Consider the following 16448-nt stretch of genomic DNA (forward strand, 5'->3'; position numbering starts at 1 on the left):
AGGGGAGGGGTGGGTGTGGTTGCTGGTGTCTGGGGAAGGAGGCTAGGGTTCTCATCCCACATATGGGCTTCCACTTGCCCCTTCTAGTCTCACTGGCACCTGGCTGCCTGCCTCCCATCTCTGGAGCCTCTCTGAACACTAAACCTCCAGTTTCCTGCTGGGTGGGTGAGGAGTGGGGTGCGTGTGTGTCTAACCTTCTCCTTGTTTTCAGCCACCCATCTTGTGCCTGGTTTTTGAGATACCGCTGCCTCCAATTCCTGGGCCTCTCTGGGGTTTGTGGCAGGAGCTGGCAAGCTTCTCATTGGCTTCCCTGCTGCGGGCAGCTCTCACTTTGGCCCTCTCAGCTCTGCGAATGCCTCCCTGCACGTTCCATTTCCCAAAAACATATTAACACCCTGGTCCCCTTTCTTGTTTATCTATTTTTTAAAAAAATTCGTGTATGGTGCTTTCAGTGGACTGTAGGAGAGACTAGAGATGAATGCATGTATTCATCTGCTTTGCTTAATTGAAAGTCATATGGAACACTTTTGGTGTGCCAAAACATTTTCTTCTTTCTAGACAAGGTGGTTAGCCTCCTTTTACAGGTGTTCAACCGGGACCAGAGAAGGGAGCAAGTTGCCCAAGGTCACACAGCTGGTGAGTGATATAGCTGGGACTAGAATCCAGTCCTTCCCTCACAGAGCAGGGCCCATTCCACACACCAGTGCCCATGTGAGCATTTGGGGAGTGCCAGGAAGAGTGCCATGCCCCCGTGCCTGCAGGGCCACCCCTCCTCAGCCACCCTGTCAGCAGAGCCTCATCCTACATACTGTTTGCTCAGTAAGGGCTCTCAGGAAGGGAAGGACGCCCCACTCCCATTGGACCCTCAACATTTGCCTCCCCTTGGGTCTGAACTGCTTTCACCATTGTTACCACATCCATCCCTCAGGCCTGTGAGAATTATAGGATTTCCCTTGTAACCTGCCTTAGAATTCTGCATCTACCACTTAGCTGTGTGACCTGGGACAAGTTACTTGGATACAGACTTGCATCAGAAAAAAATGAGTGTAAACAAAATAACCACCTTGTAGAGTCTGCTTTGAGGAGTAAGGAGATTAGACCTGTAAATGTGCTCTGTGCTGTGTCTGCTGTTTTGTAGGTATGTGTTAAGTGCTAGCTTCCCAGTCCTTTAGCAGCTGCTATGCCTTAGCAGAATTCTGTGTCTTATTAGTTATAAAGGGATAGTTATTTGCAGAGGCTTAAAATGCACATCATCTGGGAAAAGAAACTACAAGGATTAAATAACTCTCTGTTGTCAAAGATCCAAGGAAAAGTTTCTATCAAGATGGAGATTTGAGGGGGCAGCTGGTTAGCTCAGTTGATTAGAGCACAGTGCTCATAACACCAAGGTTGCCGGTTCGATCCTCACATGGGCCACTGAGTTGTGCCCTCCACAACTAGATTGAAACAACTACTTGACTTGGAGCTGATGGGTCCTGGAAAAACACACTATTCCCTGATAAAATAAAATAAAAATTAAAAGATGGAGATTTGATAAAGACATGGGAGAGAAACAGACAGGCATTTGAGTCCTGAGAGGGAGGGTGGGGGTTTTGAAAGAGGAAGCCAAAAACATTAACTATGACAGTAACATACTAAAGACTCCTTGCAAAGACAAGAATAAGACAGGGATGCTTGTATCACTGGCATTACTCAACATTGTTCTGGAAGTTCTGGCAAAGGCAGTACGATAAGAAAAATAAATAAGAAATATAAATATTGGCAAGGAAGAGCAAAATCATCACAACTGTATAATGACATGTGTGTTTACTTAAAGAAACACTAGAGTTAAATTTTAAAAAAATATATAAAAATAAATTTAAAAATAAAAAAAAAGTGTCTCACTCTTTTTTTTTTTTTTTAGCTGAGCCATCCCGCCACCTGTTGGCAGCTCACGGCTGCTCAGCTCGGGCTGACTCGAACCACTGTTGCTCAGAGCTNCGGCTGCTCAGCTCGGGCTGACTCGAACCACTGTTGCTCAGAGCTCAAACTCTTGAGCGAGCTCTTAACCAACTGAGCCACTCAGCCGGCCCTTGTCTCACTCTTATTAGCCACGCAAATGATAAAATGCATCGGGATAAACTTAATAAGGTATATAGTTAAGGCATAAATGAAGAAAAATATGAACCTTTACTAAGATGTTAAAGAAGAATGAGTCACTGGAGAAAGTACCATGTTCGTGGATGGAAAGTAATTCTCCCCATTGATGTACATATTTCATGCCATTTATATCAAACCCTAAAGGGGTTGGTAGGGGGAATCAGATAAATTTATTATAAACTCCGTCTGAAAGTGTAAATACATATGCATATTAAAAGAATAACGGTCCCATTAAACAATGCATTGCCGTATCATAGACAATACACGAGGGAGGACGAGGCCCCAAGCTGTTGACCGTGGTTATACCTTGAGGGTTACCGGGAGCTTACTCATTTTACCTTGTTTTATTTCTGAAATGTTTGAAGTTTTCAAAATAAACGTATATTATTTTTGTAATCAAGAAAAAAGTAGAAAAGGGACAAGATCTCTTGAGACACACCCTACACAAACTATGGGTTCTCCTTTTAGACCCATCTCCAGCCAAGAGGCACTCTTTATCTTCCAGACCTCACTTTTCCCATCTGTAAAAGGGGAATAATTTATACCCTACAGGGACGGGGTCAGGCTTAATTAAGGCGTGTGAATGCTACCGAATGGAAGCCCGCCAGCCGGGCCCTGTGGGTGTCTGATGGTCAGGCTGCTGCCTGGTTCCCCCTGGGGCTCTGGTTTGGCATTGTCCATGGGGCTCTGACCCACTTGAGCTCTTGGACCCACAGCCAGGAGGGCTGTGCCACAAGGCACAGAAGGGAGGTCATAGGTGGGAAGGAGTCCCTTAGACACTCTTTCACTGATTGGTTCTTTGAAAAACCTGCCCTGTGTTGGTTGCCCTGGGCGCTTCTGAGCTGCTGTTTGTTTTCAGGTGACCAGAAATGTTCTCGTTCACTCACTTTTTCATTTCTGGTTTCATATTTTAATTTCTAAGAGTTATTGTTTTTTGTTTCCTGAATGTTCCTTTTAGTACATCATGCTTCCATTTCATGGATACAATGCGTTCTCATCCTTTGAATGTATTATTAAGACAGTTGCCTGACACCCTTTTTCACCCTCCCAGGTAAAGGAGGTCATGTGTGGGAGGGCTGTGAAGTCTCCTTCTAGAATGTGCACTTACAGCTAATCCATCTCACCCGTCACCCCCCAAGCCTCACCTGTTTCTTCCTGCCAAACTTCAGGGTTATGGGCTTCTAGCTTGGCAGCCTGGGATTTAACTCCCTCCGGGAAAGGTAGCCTTTTGTTTTTCATTTTTCAGAGCTGTGTATACAGTTGGTGCTTATAAGTCGGATTTGGTCATTTGGTAAGTGTGTGTATTGCTTTATAAGAAGCTGCTGACCTATTTTCTGAAATGGATGCACTATTTTGTATTCCCGCCAGCAATGTACATGGGGTCTAATTGTTTCATATTTATTCTTGTTAGCATTTGGTATTGTCAGGTTTGTTTTTCTAATTTTAGCCATCCTAATAGGTGTATTTCCTTGTGACCTGAATTTGCACTTCTCCAAAGACAAGATGTTGGGCATCTTTTCATGTGTTTCCTCCGTATCTCTTCTTTTGCACATTGAAAAGATGGGTTGCTTTCTTCTATTACGTTTTGAGAGTTCCTTATTCTAGGCATTCATTCTTTATCAGATAAGTGTTTTGCAAATATTTTCTCTCAGATACTCAGAAGGGTTTTAATGAGAAGTAACTCTTGAGTTTTAAAGATGTGGCCTGTCTGGGGTAGGGAGTGGGGAGAGCGTAGGATGGGGAGAAACAAGGAGGCTATCTTAATGCTCAGGTGAGAGCGGAGGCTCTGAGCCAGGCCAGGGGCCATGCAGTAGGCAGGAGTGAAGAGCCAGAAGGCGTGGAGACCCACTGGATAGTAAAAGGGTCTTTTACCCTGTGAGCCTTCCCTTCCTACCTCATTTCTTCCTTTGGCAGATATTTGTAGAACACCTACTAAGCACCAGGTAATGGTCTAGGCATAGGGGAAATATCTTTTTCCCTTGGAAGTTCTTACAAACCAACGCGAAGGCTCTGATGAGCTGAACTAGGTGCAAAGTAGGGGGATCTCCTTAGAACCAGGCTGTTTTGATGGAAAAGCTCTGGAGGTCATCAATTTTGGCCTCTCACCCAATGTAGGATCTCTTGAGAAGCACAACCAACAGGCACCTGTTCATCTCCTGTGGGTGCCCCTCCAGGGGTTAGGGGGGTTCACATCCTTCCTAGGGACCATTTCCATTTTCTCTTCTTCTCTCTTTTTAAAGGGAAAGGATCACACCTGTTACTAAGGGGAAGTGCCCTCCAACCGTGGATTACAATTCAGATCCTACTCCTTAAAGCTGCATGTGAAGGACAGCTATGGTGACTGGAGGATCCAAAGGGCAGAACATGAATCTGGGGATTGGGAGGGTGGGAGCAGGAATGAATGGGGTGTCTTGGAGAAAGGACACACGGGAATGCCTGGGAGAGGGGGCGATGTGATGGGATCACTTTTGCTGGAGACATCTACCTGGAGGTCACAATGCCTGCTGGGACAGCTGGGGCCAGGTACCTTTTGATATGAGAGATCAATTATCCCAAGAATTCAAATGGACCAGTGACATGAACATGGGAGCCAGGCAGCAGATGGACTACAGGGGTGGGATGTGGTTGACACTCTGGGAACCCCTTCTATTCTAAAGACAAAGTGTTTGACTCCCTGTTCATTAAAATCCAAAAAGAGGTGGAAGAGTGTGACTTGTCATAAGGCAGCTCTAGGTCCCCTCCAGGAGTATTACATCTCCAGCTCAGACTGCTTCTGGATTGTCAGCAGGGCCTCATGCTACGAGGAGGCTGCTGACCTCCAGGCAATGCGCAGCCATTGGGAACAAGCAGTTTTGACCCAGAGTCAGGCCTCACGGGCACACCATCTAACACAAAGGTGTGTTTGTGGGCCTTGGTCATGATGTCCTGAGCTGCTTTCCTCTCTGTTGTTTGTCAGTGAGAGACTGTGGAGAAGGGGGGATGGCAGGAGTGTGTTGTCCCTAAAGAAAAAGAGACTGGGACACCACAGCCTCAGCCAAAAGGACCCACATAATGATAAAAAACAAAACAAAACAAAAACTTCAAATACTTTCTTCAGAGCCTGAGTGTCCTACAGAAAGCAGCTACTTTCTTACTCATGTCAAAATGACTTTGGGAAGAAATAAAACTGTCTTTATTCACAGACATGTCATCTATGTAAAAAATTATACTGAATCTTCAAAAAAGGCCGATAAGCAAAACTAGAACTAGACTTAATAAGTCAGTTTAGCACGGTTTCAGGAAATAACATCAATAGACCAAAATCAACTATTTCTATATACTATCAATAAGCAATAAAAAATTGAACATGCCATTTTAATAATATCAAAACTGAAGTACTTAGGTATAAATTTGAAAAAAGATGTACAAGATCTGTATACTGAAAATGACAAAATACTGCTGAAAGAATACCAAATAAGGGAGACATATACCATGTTCATGAATCAAAGATTCAATATTGTTAAGATGTTAGTTCCCCAACTCAATATTGATTGATGGATTCAAAGCAATACCAATCAAAATTCCAGCAATTTTTTTTAAAGTTTACAAACTGATCCGAATACTTATAGGGAAATACAAAAGACATAAAACAGCTAAAACAAATTTGAAAAAGAGGAACAAACCTGGAGAACCAAGCTTTACCTTATTCTACAGTGTGGAACTGGTGTCAAGATAGTCAGGTAGATTAAAGGAACAGAATAGAGAACCCAGAAACACACACACACATATACGGGCAACTGATTCTCAGCAAAGGTGCAAAGACAATCTAATGGAAAATAAAGTCTTTCAATAAACGGCGCTGGAACTATTGGATATCAATATGCAAACAAACAAAAAAAAGAACTATGATCATACTCGCATCATATACAAAAATTAACTCAAAATAGATCATAGACCTAAATGTAAAATCTAAATTACAAAACTTTTAGAAAACACAAGAGACAATATTTGGACTTTGTATCAGGCAAATATTTCTTACATAATAATTTAACTATTTAGTCAAATGCTTTAACTATTTGAACAAGTTGTTAAATTGGATTTAATTAAAATGAAGCAATTTTGTTCTTTTAAAGACACTATTAAGAGAATGGAAAGCCAGGAAAATATTTACAAATCATATCTCATAAAGGGCTTATATCCAGAATGCATACATCAGTTACCAAGGAAATGAAAATTAAAACCACAATGAGATATCACTCCCTTCCTAGTAGGATGGCTACAAGTAAAAAGACTGACCATGCCCAGTGTTGGTGAGGAAGTGGAGCTACTGGAACTCTTCTACGCTGCAGGTGGAAATGTAAAATGGTACAACCCCTTTGGGAAACACTTTGGCAGTTTAAAAAGTTAACCATACACTTACCATATGATCCAGCCATTCCTCACCTGGGTAATTACCCGAGAAAGGAAAGCACATGTCCATACAAAGACTGTCCAGAAATGTTCCCAGCCCCAAACTGGAAACAACCCAAATATTCATCAACAGGTGAATGAATAAACAACTGTAGTTTATCCATACATATGTCAAGACTAAGCAAACTGCACACTTAAAATATGTGCCGTTTATTATATGTTAATTATACCTCAATAAATTGTTACAGTTTGGAAGAAACTAAGGAGAAATAACAACTAAATGCAATGTAGGATCCTTAATAGGATTCTGGAAGGAAAAGGAAAATTAGTGTTAAAATTGGTGAAATTCAAATAAGGGCTGTGGTTTAGTGAATAACATTAGGCCAATGTTAATGTCTTGGTTTTGACCATTTTACTATGGTTTTGTAGATGTTCATGTTAGAGGAAGCTGGGGGAGGGGGATATGGGAAATCTGTGCTCTCATTGCAACTTTTCTGTAACTCTAAAATTAATTCAAAATAAAAAGTTTAAAAATATTTGCAATAAAACTTTTTAAAAAGAGTTTTTTGTAAGAGAAGCCTGTATAATAACTTTAAATTAGGCAGTTCTTTTAAATACTTTGCCATGAGGTACCAGTGGTCCCTGTGTTACAAAAGTCATGTATGCTGAGAAGGGACAGCCACCGACTATAATGGAGTGGAAGGTTCTCTGAGAGAACCTTCATTTGACTGTTTCTAGATCTGAAGCTACTGTCTCGGTTGGAGCACTTTGGTGGTGTACGACTAGATGAGTCTGCATCCTTGTTTAACTCATTAATAGCATCACCGTGGCTTTCAAACCACCCGACTTTTCTTGAGCTTCTCTTTCCTTATTTGTAAAATGGAGATAACTGACCTGGTTTTGACAGGACTGTGAGGATTAAATAAGATATTGCATGTTGTGTGCAATTCAAATGGAAGGTGGGACTGAAGGCTTAAACTACAAAATCTGTTTTCAAGAACATTATAGATTTCTCTTCCTTGAAAGATAAGTCACAAAATCCAGATTTGTGAAACTGAACTGGAAAAGGAACTTTCTAAAGGGTTCCTTCACGTAACTTTAGGATGGAACATACACATACACATTTTAGGGCTATGTCCATCATCATTATCTATGCATTTGCATAAAACTTGATTGCACTAAACTCAACTCTTATCTCTGCTCATTTAAGCCTGACAACTCTCTAATAACTAGGGTGGTGAGCTAAACTGCTCTAACAAATAGTCCCAAATATGTAGTGACTTGACTACAGTAAAAGTTGTATTTCTTGGTCCCATAACAAACCAGGGCAGTCTTCAGATTCGTGGACAGTTCTCTGTATAGAGACTCAGGGATCCAGGCTCCTTACAACTTGTGACTTCGCCACAGCCTATGGCCTGGTTGTCATTTGCATCCAGCTAATAGGAGGGAAAGAGCCACGAGAACCTCACATTTTATCACTTCGGTTTACACTCTACTAGAGAACTCTAACGGAAGGACACACTTGACTGCAAGGGAAGCTGGGAAATGTAGTCAGCAGTGTGCTCCAAGAAGGGAGGAATGGAGTTCAGTGGATAGGTAATGGTCGCCACCAATTTGTAGATGAGGAAATAGTCTTAACGGGGTTACCTAACTTGCCAAAATGTTAGGTCACAACCTGGTGACAAAGCCAGGACTTTAGCCCAGCACTCCTGACAACCATGTCTGGCAGCTTAAAAAGCCCAGCCTTACGGTCGTCTCTCACCTGGACTCTTCTCACTGGTCTCCTGGCTAGCACCCTTTCCTCTGCAGTCTGTTCTCCACCTAGTAGGTGGGGGATCCTATTAACACCGACGCCAGATCACTGTGACAATGATAGAAACTCAAAAATGGAGAAGAAAATCACCCATGGCTCCACTGCCCTCATAAACTTGGCACTTCCCCTATGTTGTCTTTCAGCCCTTGTTCAAGGGTGCAGGTTCCAAGGGAAAATGACCTGGTGAACGGCAGAGCCTGCATTTAAGCCAGCTCTGACTCCACATTGTGGTTCTCAGAGCAAAACAAAAACAAAAACAAAAACAAAACCCAAAGGCTACTTTCCAGGTCACATTTTTATTTTTACAGAAGCAGCAGCCACACATCCACAGGGACACGAAGTGTTCTGGACATTAGGCACAGCGCCTGTGGCTGTAATATCCAGCTGGGGGAGACACATGCCTTTCTTCTCGGTCCCCGTGATCAAGGAAAAAAAAAAAATCACACAACCTACCCATTCCCACCTCCTCCCTTCCCTTTTAGTAATCTCCAATTAAATTGTGCATCCTTTCAGCCAGAGAAACTGGCTATAATTAATTTTACAGAAAACCTTCATGCAGCCAAGAAACTTGAGGACCTGGAGGGGGGAGGCGTGTTCTACTTTCCATACACACTGCCCCCCCAGTGCGCAGTTCAACTCCATTTGGAACCACCACTCGGATGGACAGTGGCAGGACTGGCTACTAGAAAAAGCTGGTAACTCGGCTCACCATGCTTGGAAGATAGCCAGTTTCCAGGCAAGATATTACTGGAGCAAAACATTAACCTGAGGTTGTGCAATGTCAGGGCCTTCCCTTCCGAGCCCCAGCTTCCGGGTGTCTGTGAAGGACAGGATTTTGGTTTGTAAGACTAAGGACAATAGTGCCTCTCTCAGTGGCTTAGGGATGGAGGTCCCACTGGTGAAATGATGGAGCCTTGTCTGTTGGGTTAACCCATTCCTCTACAGCTAGTAGGATCATTAGTTTAACCCCGAGCAGGAAGCACAGGGGCCCACTATGAGAGCTAATGCCAGACTGCACGTGCTTTGCATACAAGCTACAAAACGAAGTTTCTTATTTTTTTTCCTATACCCCCTCCAGAGGCCAAATGGGTAAGGGGGTTCTCTTGCCTTCTGAATGCCATGAATGTGCCCAGTACTCATAGGACCACGCTAACATACTCTGCAGTGTGCTAAGCCCTGGGTGGGGTGAGTGAGCATCTGTCAAATCAAAGCATGACTGAGGATTCTGGCAACCTGCAGGGGACAAAAGTGACAATTCCTGCAAGTCGACATGTGCCTTTCTGAAAATGAGAGAAGAGCTGGCCTTGGGCTGAAGGCCCTTAAATGACAGACCACCCCAAGTGTCCACTTGGATCATTTATTTTTCCTCTGACTTCACACAAACAAGGCTTTCCATGGGTTTTACAACCACGGGGGTCTAAGACAGCCATGAACTATAGCAGAAGGGCCCCAGGGAGGTCTTGTCTGTAGATGTGATAGATGAACAAACACTAGAGGAACAAATGACGTGTCCACAGTTGCAGAGCCCATTAACAACAGAGCAGGGACTAAACCCAGGTCTCCTGGGGCAGTACGTGTGTTCTCTCTCAGAGTGTCACTGCCTGGCACAGCTCACTTCATTCGTTTCCCTTACATGACACAATTCCTTCTCAGGTTCTCAGTTTTTAGCTGAGGCTGAGCAGATCTTAAGATGGAGTTGCATGAACAACCAAGCTTTACTAGGTGGGGAAGGACCTAGAGAGGTTCCCTTCCCTCTGGAACGGAAATGGAACTAACTTTTCTCTGAGCTTAGAGTATTTGTAAGGCACTGAAATTAACTACAGCTGGGGGCAGGGGGAGAGAAAACAGGATGAGTGGTGAGAGAAATCAAGTTGATGCTCTCTTCTTTCAGCCCCGTGGTTGAGAATCCTGATGAAACCTAACAACGGCAGACTCTTTTCCTGCTTGGTGTGGTCCACTCCACCCTCCATTCTGCGGGGCAGTGTGGACACACCCCCACCACAACTAAGTGGGTTCTGGTGACAAGAGGCATAGAAAGTTGGAGAGCCAAGAATGAGACCAGGTCCTCTGCATCCAATTCAGAGCAGAAACCACTCATTCTCCCAGGGGTTGGGGAGGTAGGCTGGGACAGGATTCAACCTTAAAATGTCTTTCCCAGGGACATGGTCCTCTCAGATTGGGTGATGGCTGGGGTGGGCCTGCAAGCCTGAGAGTGAAGGAGGGATAGGGCAGGACATCACCAACGATGGCAGAGAAAACTTTGGGATCGGACCTGGCTTTGGCACAGCACATCTGGGGCCTGCTCACCCATCTATTGCCCTCCTAAGACCCCACAGGGATGGAGAGAAACCTTCCTTCCTTCTCCTGGTGAGGAGCAATTCTGGCTGACTGAAGCAATGGCAGTGCAACTCCAGGGCATCCCTTCATAATTCCAGCCAATTCTGTGCCCTGGTGACCTTACGTGGAGCCTCTGGGACGCTACCGCTGAATCCAAAGCAGATGCAATGCTGAATGGGAAGTAGCAATAACTACCACAGCCTGCAGGCAGATATTGTTAACCCCTGTCAACAGATGAAGAGGCAGGTCCAGAGGGGTTAAGTGACTCACCCAGAGTCACACAGCTAATGAGTGGTTGAACTGGGAACTGGACTCAGGTTTGTCTGACTCCAGATCCCAGGTGCTTCCCACTCCATGGGCAGCCCCTGGAAGCTGGGAGCAGGCTGTCAGGGCTGTCTGCATGGGACTTCCGGAGGGGTTTCTTTCTGAAAGTATGGATCTGGGAGAGCAGCCAAACTTGAGTGAAGGGAAGATGCCTCTTGGCCCTGGGGACCGGGTCTACCCACACATCTGTTTCTTTGTGGGTAGGCTTCTGCTCAGTGCCTGGCAGCCTTGCAGATCTTGTCGTACACCTCGGGGAAGGCATCCTGGCAGCCGAGCTGCTCCCGCAGCTTGTGGTACAGGGAGCCATCAAACATCTCCCAGAACTCCTCGCGGTTCATGTAGCAGTCAGCGTACAGCATCTGGAACCTGAAGAACAGAGATGGGGGGGTGAGGACGTGGGGAGGCGATGTCGGTGGGGCAGGGAGGGGAAGGGGAAGGAAACGCATGAGAACCCCGACCGTCCCTTATGCGTAGCACGCTTTGCAGTGTAGGAAGTGCTTTTGGGAGATTTCTCTTGTTTCATCCTCCTAATCATCTGGTGGTAAAGGGAGATGCGGGAATTCTTGTCCCCACTTTGCAGATGGGAAATTGAGGCTCAGGGTATTAAGTGATCTGTCAGTGGAGGCAGAGTCAGAAGAACTGGAACAGCCGGCTTCTCCCCTGTGCTCAGCGCACCACACACTGCTGCCTCGGCGGGGCCGCTGGCTGCTTTCTTTTCTTTTTATAACTGATGTTCAATAAACGGCACATATTGAGAGTGTACAACTTGCTAAGTTTGACTTATGTAGACAGCCTAGAATGCATCACCTCAGTCCAGATAATGACCGTAAGCACCCCCTCCTCCCCGACTTTCCTTAACCACCGTGTTATCGCCCTCCACCATCCCAGGCGGACCTGCCGTCACCCTGGATTCTGGAATTTTATATACACGGAAACATCCCTACTTCTTTTTCTTGGCTTCTTTCAATCAGCATAATTATTCTGAGATTTGTCTGTGTTATGTAGGTCAGTGGTTGGCTCCAGGCTGTTTTCTGAGCACCGCTGACCCAGGCCTCCGTGTGGCTTTCACAGTCACGAATCCCTCCCTCCTTAGCTCTGCTCTTCACCTGGAGCAGCGCCCCGGAACCTTTGGAAAACCATCCCATCACCTGCCCTGGGGGGAGATGATTCCTGGGTTCCCAGCTTGAGCAGCTGGGGAGATGCAGCTGGGCTGATGGGAGGAGAGGGATGCCAAAACAAGAGGGAAAGAAACCCTGCAACCCACCTCCTTACCTTTCACAAGGTACCTCCCGAGGCAGAGGCTGCCCTAGCGAGAGCCCTGAAGTGACCGGCTGGTCTGATTCCGAAGCCGGCCACCTTCGCCCTTCCCTGCACCCTCCTGCCGCTGTCCCCTGGGGCTGATGTTCAGAGAGAACTCGCCACACTTAGGGCCACTCACCCGTGCACGCTTCGGACGAACTTCTCCAACTGCCTCATGCAGGACCTGGCTTCGAAGTGCTTTATGCGCGGCTCCCCATAAGCTCCAATATCCACGTAGAGCTCTGTCTCGTCTCCCTTGGGGTGCACCAGGCCCGGCTGGCTGGGTAGGATGAATGGGCACAGCCAGATGGGGTAGACCTGGGTGGACCAGGGAGCGGGGTGTTGGTACTTTTCTCCAACAGGTGACAGGCTGGCCCACCCCACACCTACCCAAAGGGAGGCTAAAGATAGGTTTTGCAGCACTCTCCAGGGGGCCCCTCCTCTGGCTGCTCACAGCTTCACCCCTACCCCCAACTCCACTATACTAGAGGGCACAAGCTGAGCAGTTCACGGGAGTGCTCATCACCAGGGCCTACGACTTCTCTACTCCCAGGGCCATTCCGAGCAGGCCCATTTTGCAGTTGGAAAAACTGAGGCCCGTAGGGCAGGTGTGCCCAAGGTCAGTGACACGGTTTCGGGGAGAAGACTGTGGCCTCCATGGGATGGCTCTCAGCTCGCCCCGCCCGGCCCTGCTCACGTGGATGTCGTTGTGGAAGGTGTGCAGGGCCTGCACCATGCACTTCATGGGCACCAGCATGTCCTGCACGACGTGGTGCTGCTCGTACAGCTTGCGCAGGGTCTCGCCCTGGGTCAGCTTCAGGAGGGAGATCTTGGGAGGCACCATCCACCCAAAGAGGTAGCGGAAGATGGGGTTGTTGCCAAAGGGGATGATATCCTGAGAGACAAAGTAAGGTTGGGGATGGAGAGATGGAACCAGTGAGGACTGAGTGTCCCCGTATGCCAGTGGCCAGGTTCTTGTTCGTTGCCCGACATGTATGACCGGGTCCACTCCTCCTATTGGGAAGGGCGTGGTAGCACCCAGGATGCACCCAGTTGGATCTGGGTTTGATTCTCAACTCTGGCACTCACCAGCTGTGAGGACCTTGGGCTCGTTACATAACCTCTCTGAGCTCAGTTTCTTTATTTGTAAAATGGGACTAATGAGAATAATGACACACCAAACAGAAGGCACTCAGCCCAGTGCCTGGAGCGAAATAATAAGGCACCTATAACTGTGGTTCCAGTTGTTGAGGTCAGAGTGGCTGGCATAAAACAGGCATCCACAAATGTCTGAGAAATAAAGGCTGTTGAATGAGACGAGGGATACTCAGAAAGCTTAAGTGATTTTCCTAAGGTCACACAGCCAGGGACAGCTCTCACTGGGGTGGGCAAAGCCTGGCCCAGGTTCAGCAGTGAGCACACTGGTTTGCAGCATCTCCTCAGAGGCCTTCTCTGATCCCCCGCCTCCCCTTTATAATGTTACCGCTCTCCATCCCTCCACGCACAACAGCAAACCACCTTTCAAGGCCAAGCTTGATGGCTACCTCCAACCCTAGGCAGAACTAGTCACTTCCTTTCCTTGTTCTCGTGGCCCTCACAGTGCCACCCCGCCTGCCTACCCAAGCTCGGTCTCCCTGGAAACCCTCCCAAGTAGAGGCTGTTCTTTCTCATCCATTCCTCAAATCACCACGAGGGAGGGGCCCCCTCACTCAGCACGGCCGCTTTCCAAAGACACCCTCTCCTCCCCACCTGCTCCTCTATGGCTCCCACCAGCTGGCCATCCTGCCCACCCCCACCCCCCATCAGACTGTGGAGAGGCCCCCTTGCTCAATCAGACTGAGGTGCGGCCCCCCTGCACAATCTTCCTCCCCGCTCCAAGTCTGCTGTCTTCCTGAGGGTCACCAGTGTCCATTGACACTCCATTCTCACAGTTCCTGGGCCCTTGATGCCAAGGACCTTCCTTCATTCATTAGACAATTACGAGGTGCCCATGAAGTCAGGTACCAGGTTCTAAGCTGGCCCCTGAGACTCCCAAGATAACTGAGACATGGTCTGTCCTCAGGTGTGCAAGAGACAGGCCACAGGACTACAGTACAGCATGGGAAAAGCTGGGACGAAGAGATACGGGGTCCACATCAGACGAGGGATCAGGGGCAGCTCCCACAGAAGCCGCCATGCTAAGCTTTGGGGCTGAGTGACTTCCCCTCCACTCCCTTGAAATCACCTCTCTGATCACCCGCCCACTCCTATGAGGGAGGGGCCTGTCTGCTCTCCTCTGTTAGATTCTAGCACCTATATCAATGCCGGGGTATACAACAGGAGTGCAATACACACTGTGGCTTTTATTGTTTCCTTGGCTGGTTTTGGAAAAGCCACACATGCCCATAGCAGAAATCCCAACAGTCCAAAGGTTAAGCTTCCCTTCGCATCCCTGCTCCTGCTTTCCCTTCTCCAAAGGCAACCACTGTTAGGAACTGTGTGTCTTCTAGAGACATTTGATGTAGACGAGCATACGGGCTTTACAAAAACAACTCACAAAACAGTGGCATATGACGGCATCTGGCTTATCACTGCATCCTGTGCATCAGCACCCGGAGCGCTACCGCCTTCTTGGTCGTGGGTGCCTAACAGTGTACTGCAGGGGCCCACGAACTATGGCTCCTGGGACAAATCTGGCCCACCCTTTGGTTTTGTAAAAAAAGCTTTACTGGAAAACATCCAGGCCTGTTCATTTACATACTGTCTATGGCTGCTTTCAGGCTATAAGGGCAGAGCTGCTCCTAGAGAGGCCTCATGGTTCACAAGGCTTTCAATGACTACCTGGCTCTTTACAGAGAATGTTTACTAACCTCTGCTCTGCTGTATGGATTTAGCCTAATTTATTTAGTCAGTTCTGTACTGATAGGCATTTTGATTATTTCCTGGCTATTCCAACGAGGATCCTTTGTGCGTATGTCTCTGCCCATTTACACGTACGTTTATCTGTAAGATAAATTCCTAGATGTGGAAAATTCTGGTTCAGACAGTGTGTGAAATTTTAATGGATGCTATTTTAAGAGCTTGTACCACTTTATACTCTCCCAGGCAAGGTAGGAGATCGCCGTTTCCCCACACCCTGGCCAGCACCGCGTGTTATCCAACTTTTGCATCTCTGTCATTCTGATAGGTAGAAAATGAGTCTCCTGTAGTTTTGTTTTGCCCTTCTTTAAAGCTGAGTGAAACTGCATCACCTTTCTTCTATTTAACCCTCCGCTGGGCGCCACTGATCTCACAGATTCACTGCACACAAATTTTCAACTATCTAACAGTTAATGTCAGTATCATGACTCACCGCTTCCGTATCTTCCCCCTCTACTGTAACCCACTGCCAGTCGTGTTTGTGACTTAGTACAGTAAAGCTGTACTTCATAGCGGCACCTTTGTGTGCAATGAATCTGTGAGATCAGTTGCACCCAATGGAGGGTTAAAAGCCATCTACATTTGTTCCCCTAAAATTGTCCATTGTTAGAAAAAGTTATCAGCTAGAACCACTCCTTTTCTTAAGTCTCAACCTCAAAAAGTTCAACTTTAAACAGTGTCTCCTTTCTTGCCTCTGTCTACCTCATATTCATCCTTCTGCTTTGGAGTGACCCCAGGTCCTGTGTCCCTGGCTTCATTCCTGGTCCTGTCCCACGAGCACACTAAGGTCAGTTACTCCAGGGTCCCTCATTGTGGCCTCTTCTCTCCTTGGCCCCCTGCTTTTCAGCTGCCCTTCGCCTTTATCTGTGTCCAGCCTGCTACTGGCCACCTCTGCTCTGCTGGGCTGCAGGGCCCCACCACAGGTCCAATGGGCCCAGCCTGAGCCAGGACCCCAAACTCTAGAAGCAGGCCCTGTGACAATGACATTCTAAGAAACACGAGCAACCAAGGACCTAAGTACCCTTCTGACAGTGTTTCCCTGTATTAGCCAACTACTTATACTGCCGAAAATGAAGACTTCAAAAGGAAGGGAAAGACAGGGTTATCCGGAGTCTCTTTTCTTTTCAGTCCTTCCCTCCTCACCAGTAGCCAAGGTGGCGTGTTGGTAGAATGTGAATGTTATCAAGAAGGGAAATAAAAACAGTTGAGTTAATTTTGTGCAGTATTGCCACTGGTCCTTTAAGAATGA

At 46.8% G+C, this 16448-nt stretch overlaps 2 protein-coding genes across 2 annotated transcripts in view; one reads left to right on the forward strand and one right to left on the reverse strand.

The window, feature by feature from the left end:
- Nucleotides 1–4481, forward strand: part of CIMAP2 (ciliary microtubule associated protein 2) — a 19122-nt gene extending 14641 nt beyond the window's left edge. Inside the window, 1 exon segment of the mRNA XM_019625973.1 lies at nt 4380–4481. Coding sequence (XP_019481518.1) covers nt 4380–4452 — 73 coding nt within the window. The 3' untranslated portion in view covers nt 4453–4481.
- A 4137-nt stretch (nt 4482–8618) lies between these two features.
- The window catches only part of DHCR24 (24-dehydrocholesterol reductase), a 29923-nt gene continuing 22093 nt past the window's right edge, over nt 8619–16448 (reverse strand). Inside the window, exons 7-9 of the mRNA XM_019625984.1 lie at nt 12999–13196; nt 12441–12619; nt 8619–11368 (exon numbers count right to left, since the gene is read on the reverse strand). Of these exons, the coding sequence (XP_019481529.1) occupies nt 11215–11368; nt 12441–12619; nt 12999–13196 (531 nt within the window). The 3' untranslated portion in view covers nt 8619–11214. The remainder of the gene's footprint in view (nt 11369–12440; nt 12620–12998; nt 13197–16448) is intronic.

Source organism: Hipposideros armiger, unplaced genomic scaffold (assembly GCF_001890085.2).
Source record: "Hipposideros armiger isolate ML-2016 unplaced genomic scaffold, ASM189008v1 scaffold_647, whole genome shotgun sequence".
Taxonomy (NCBI): Eukaryota; Metazoa; Chordata; class Mammalia; order Chiroptera; family Hipposideridae; genus Hipposideros; species Hipposideros armiger.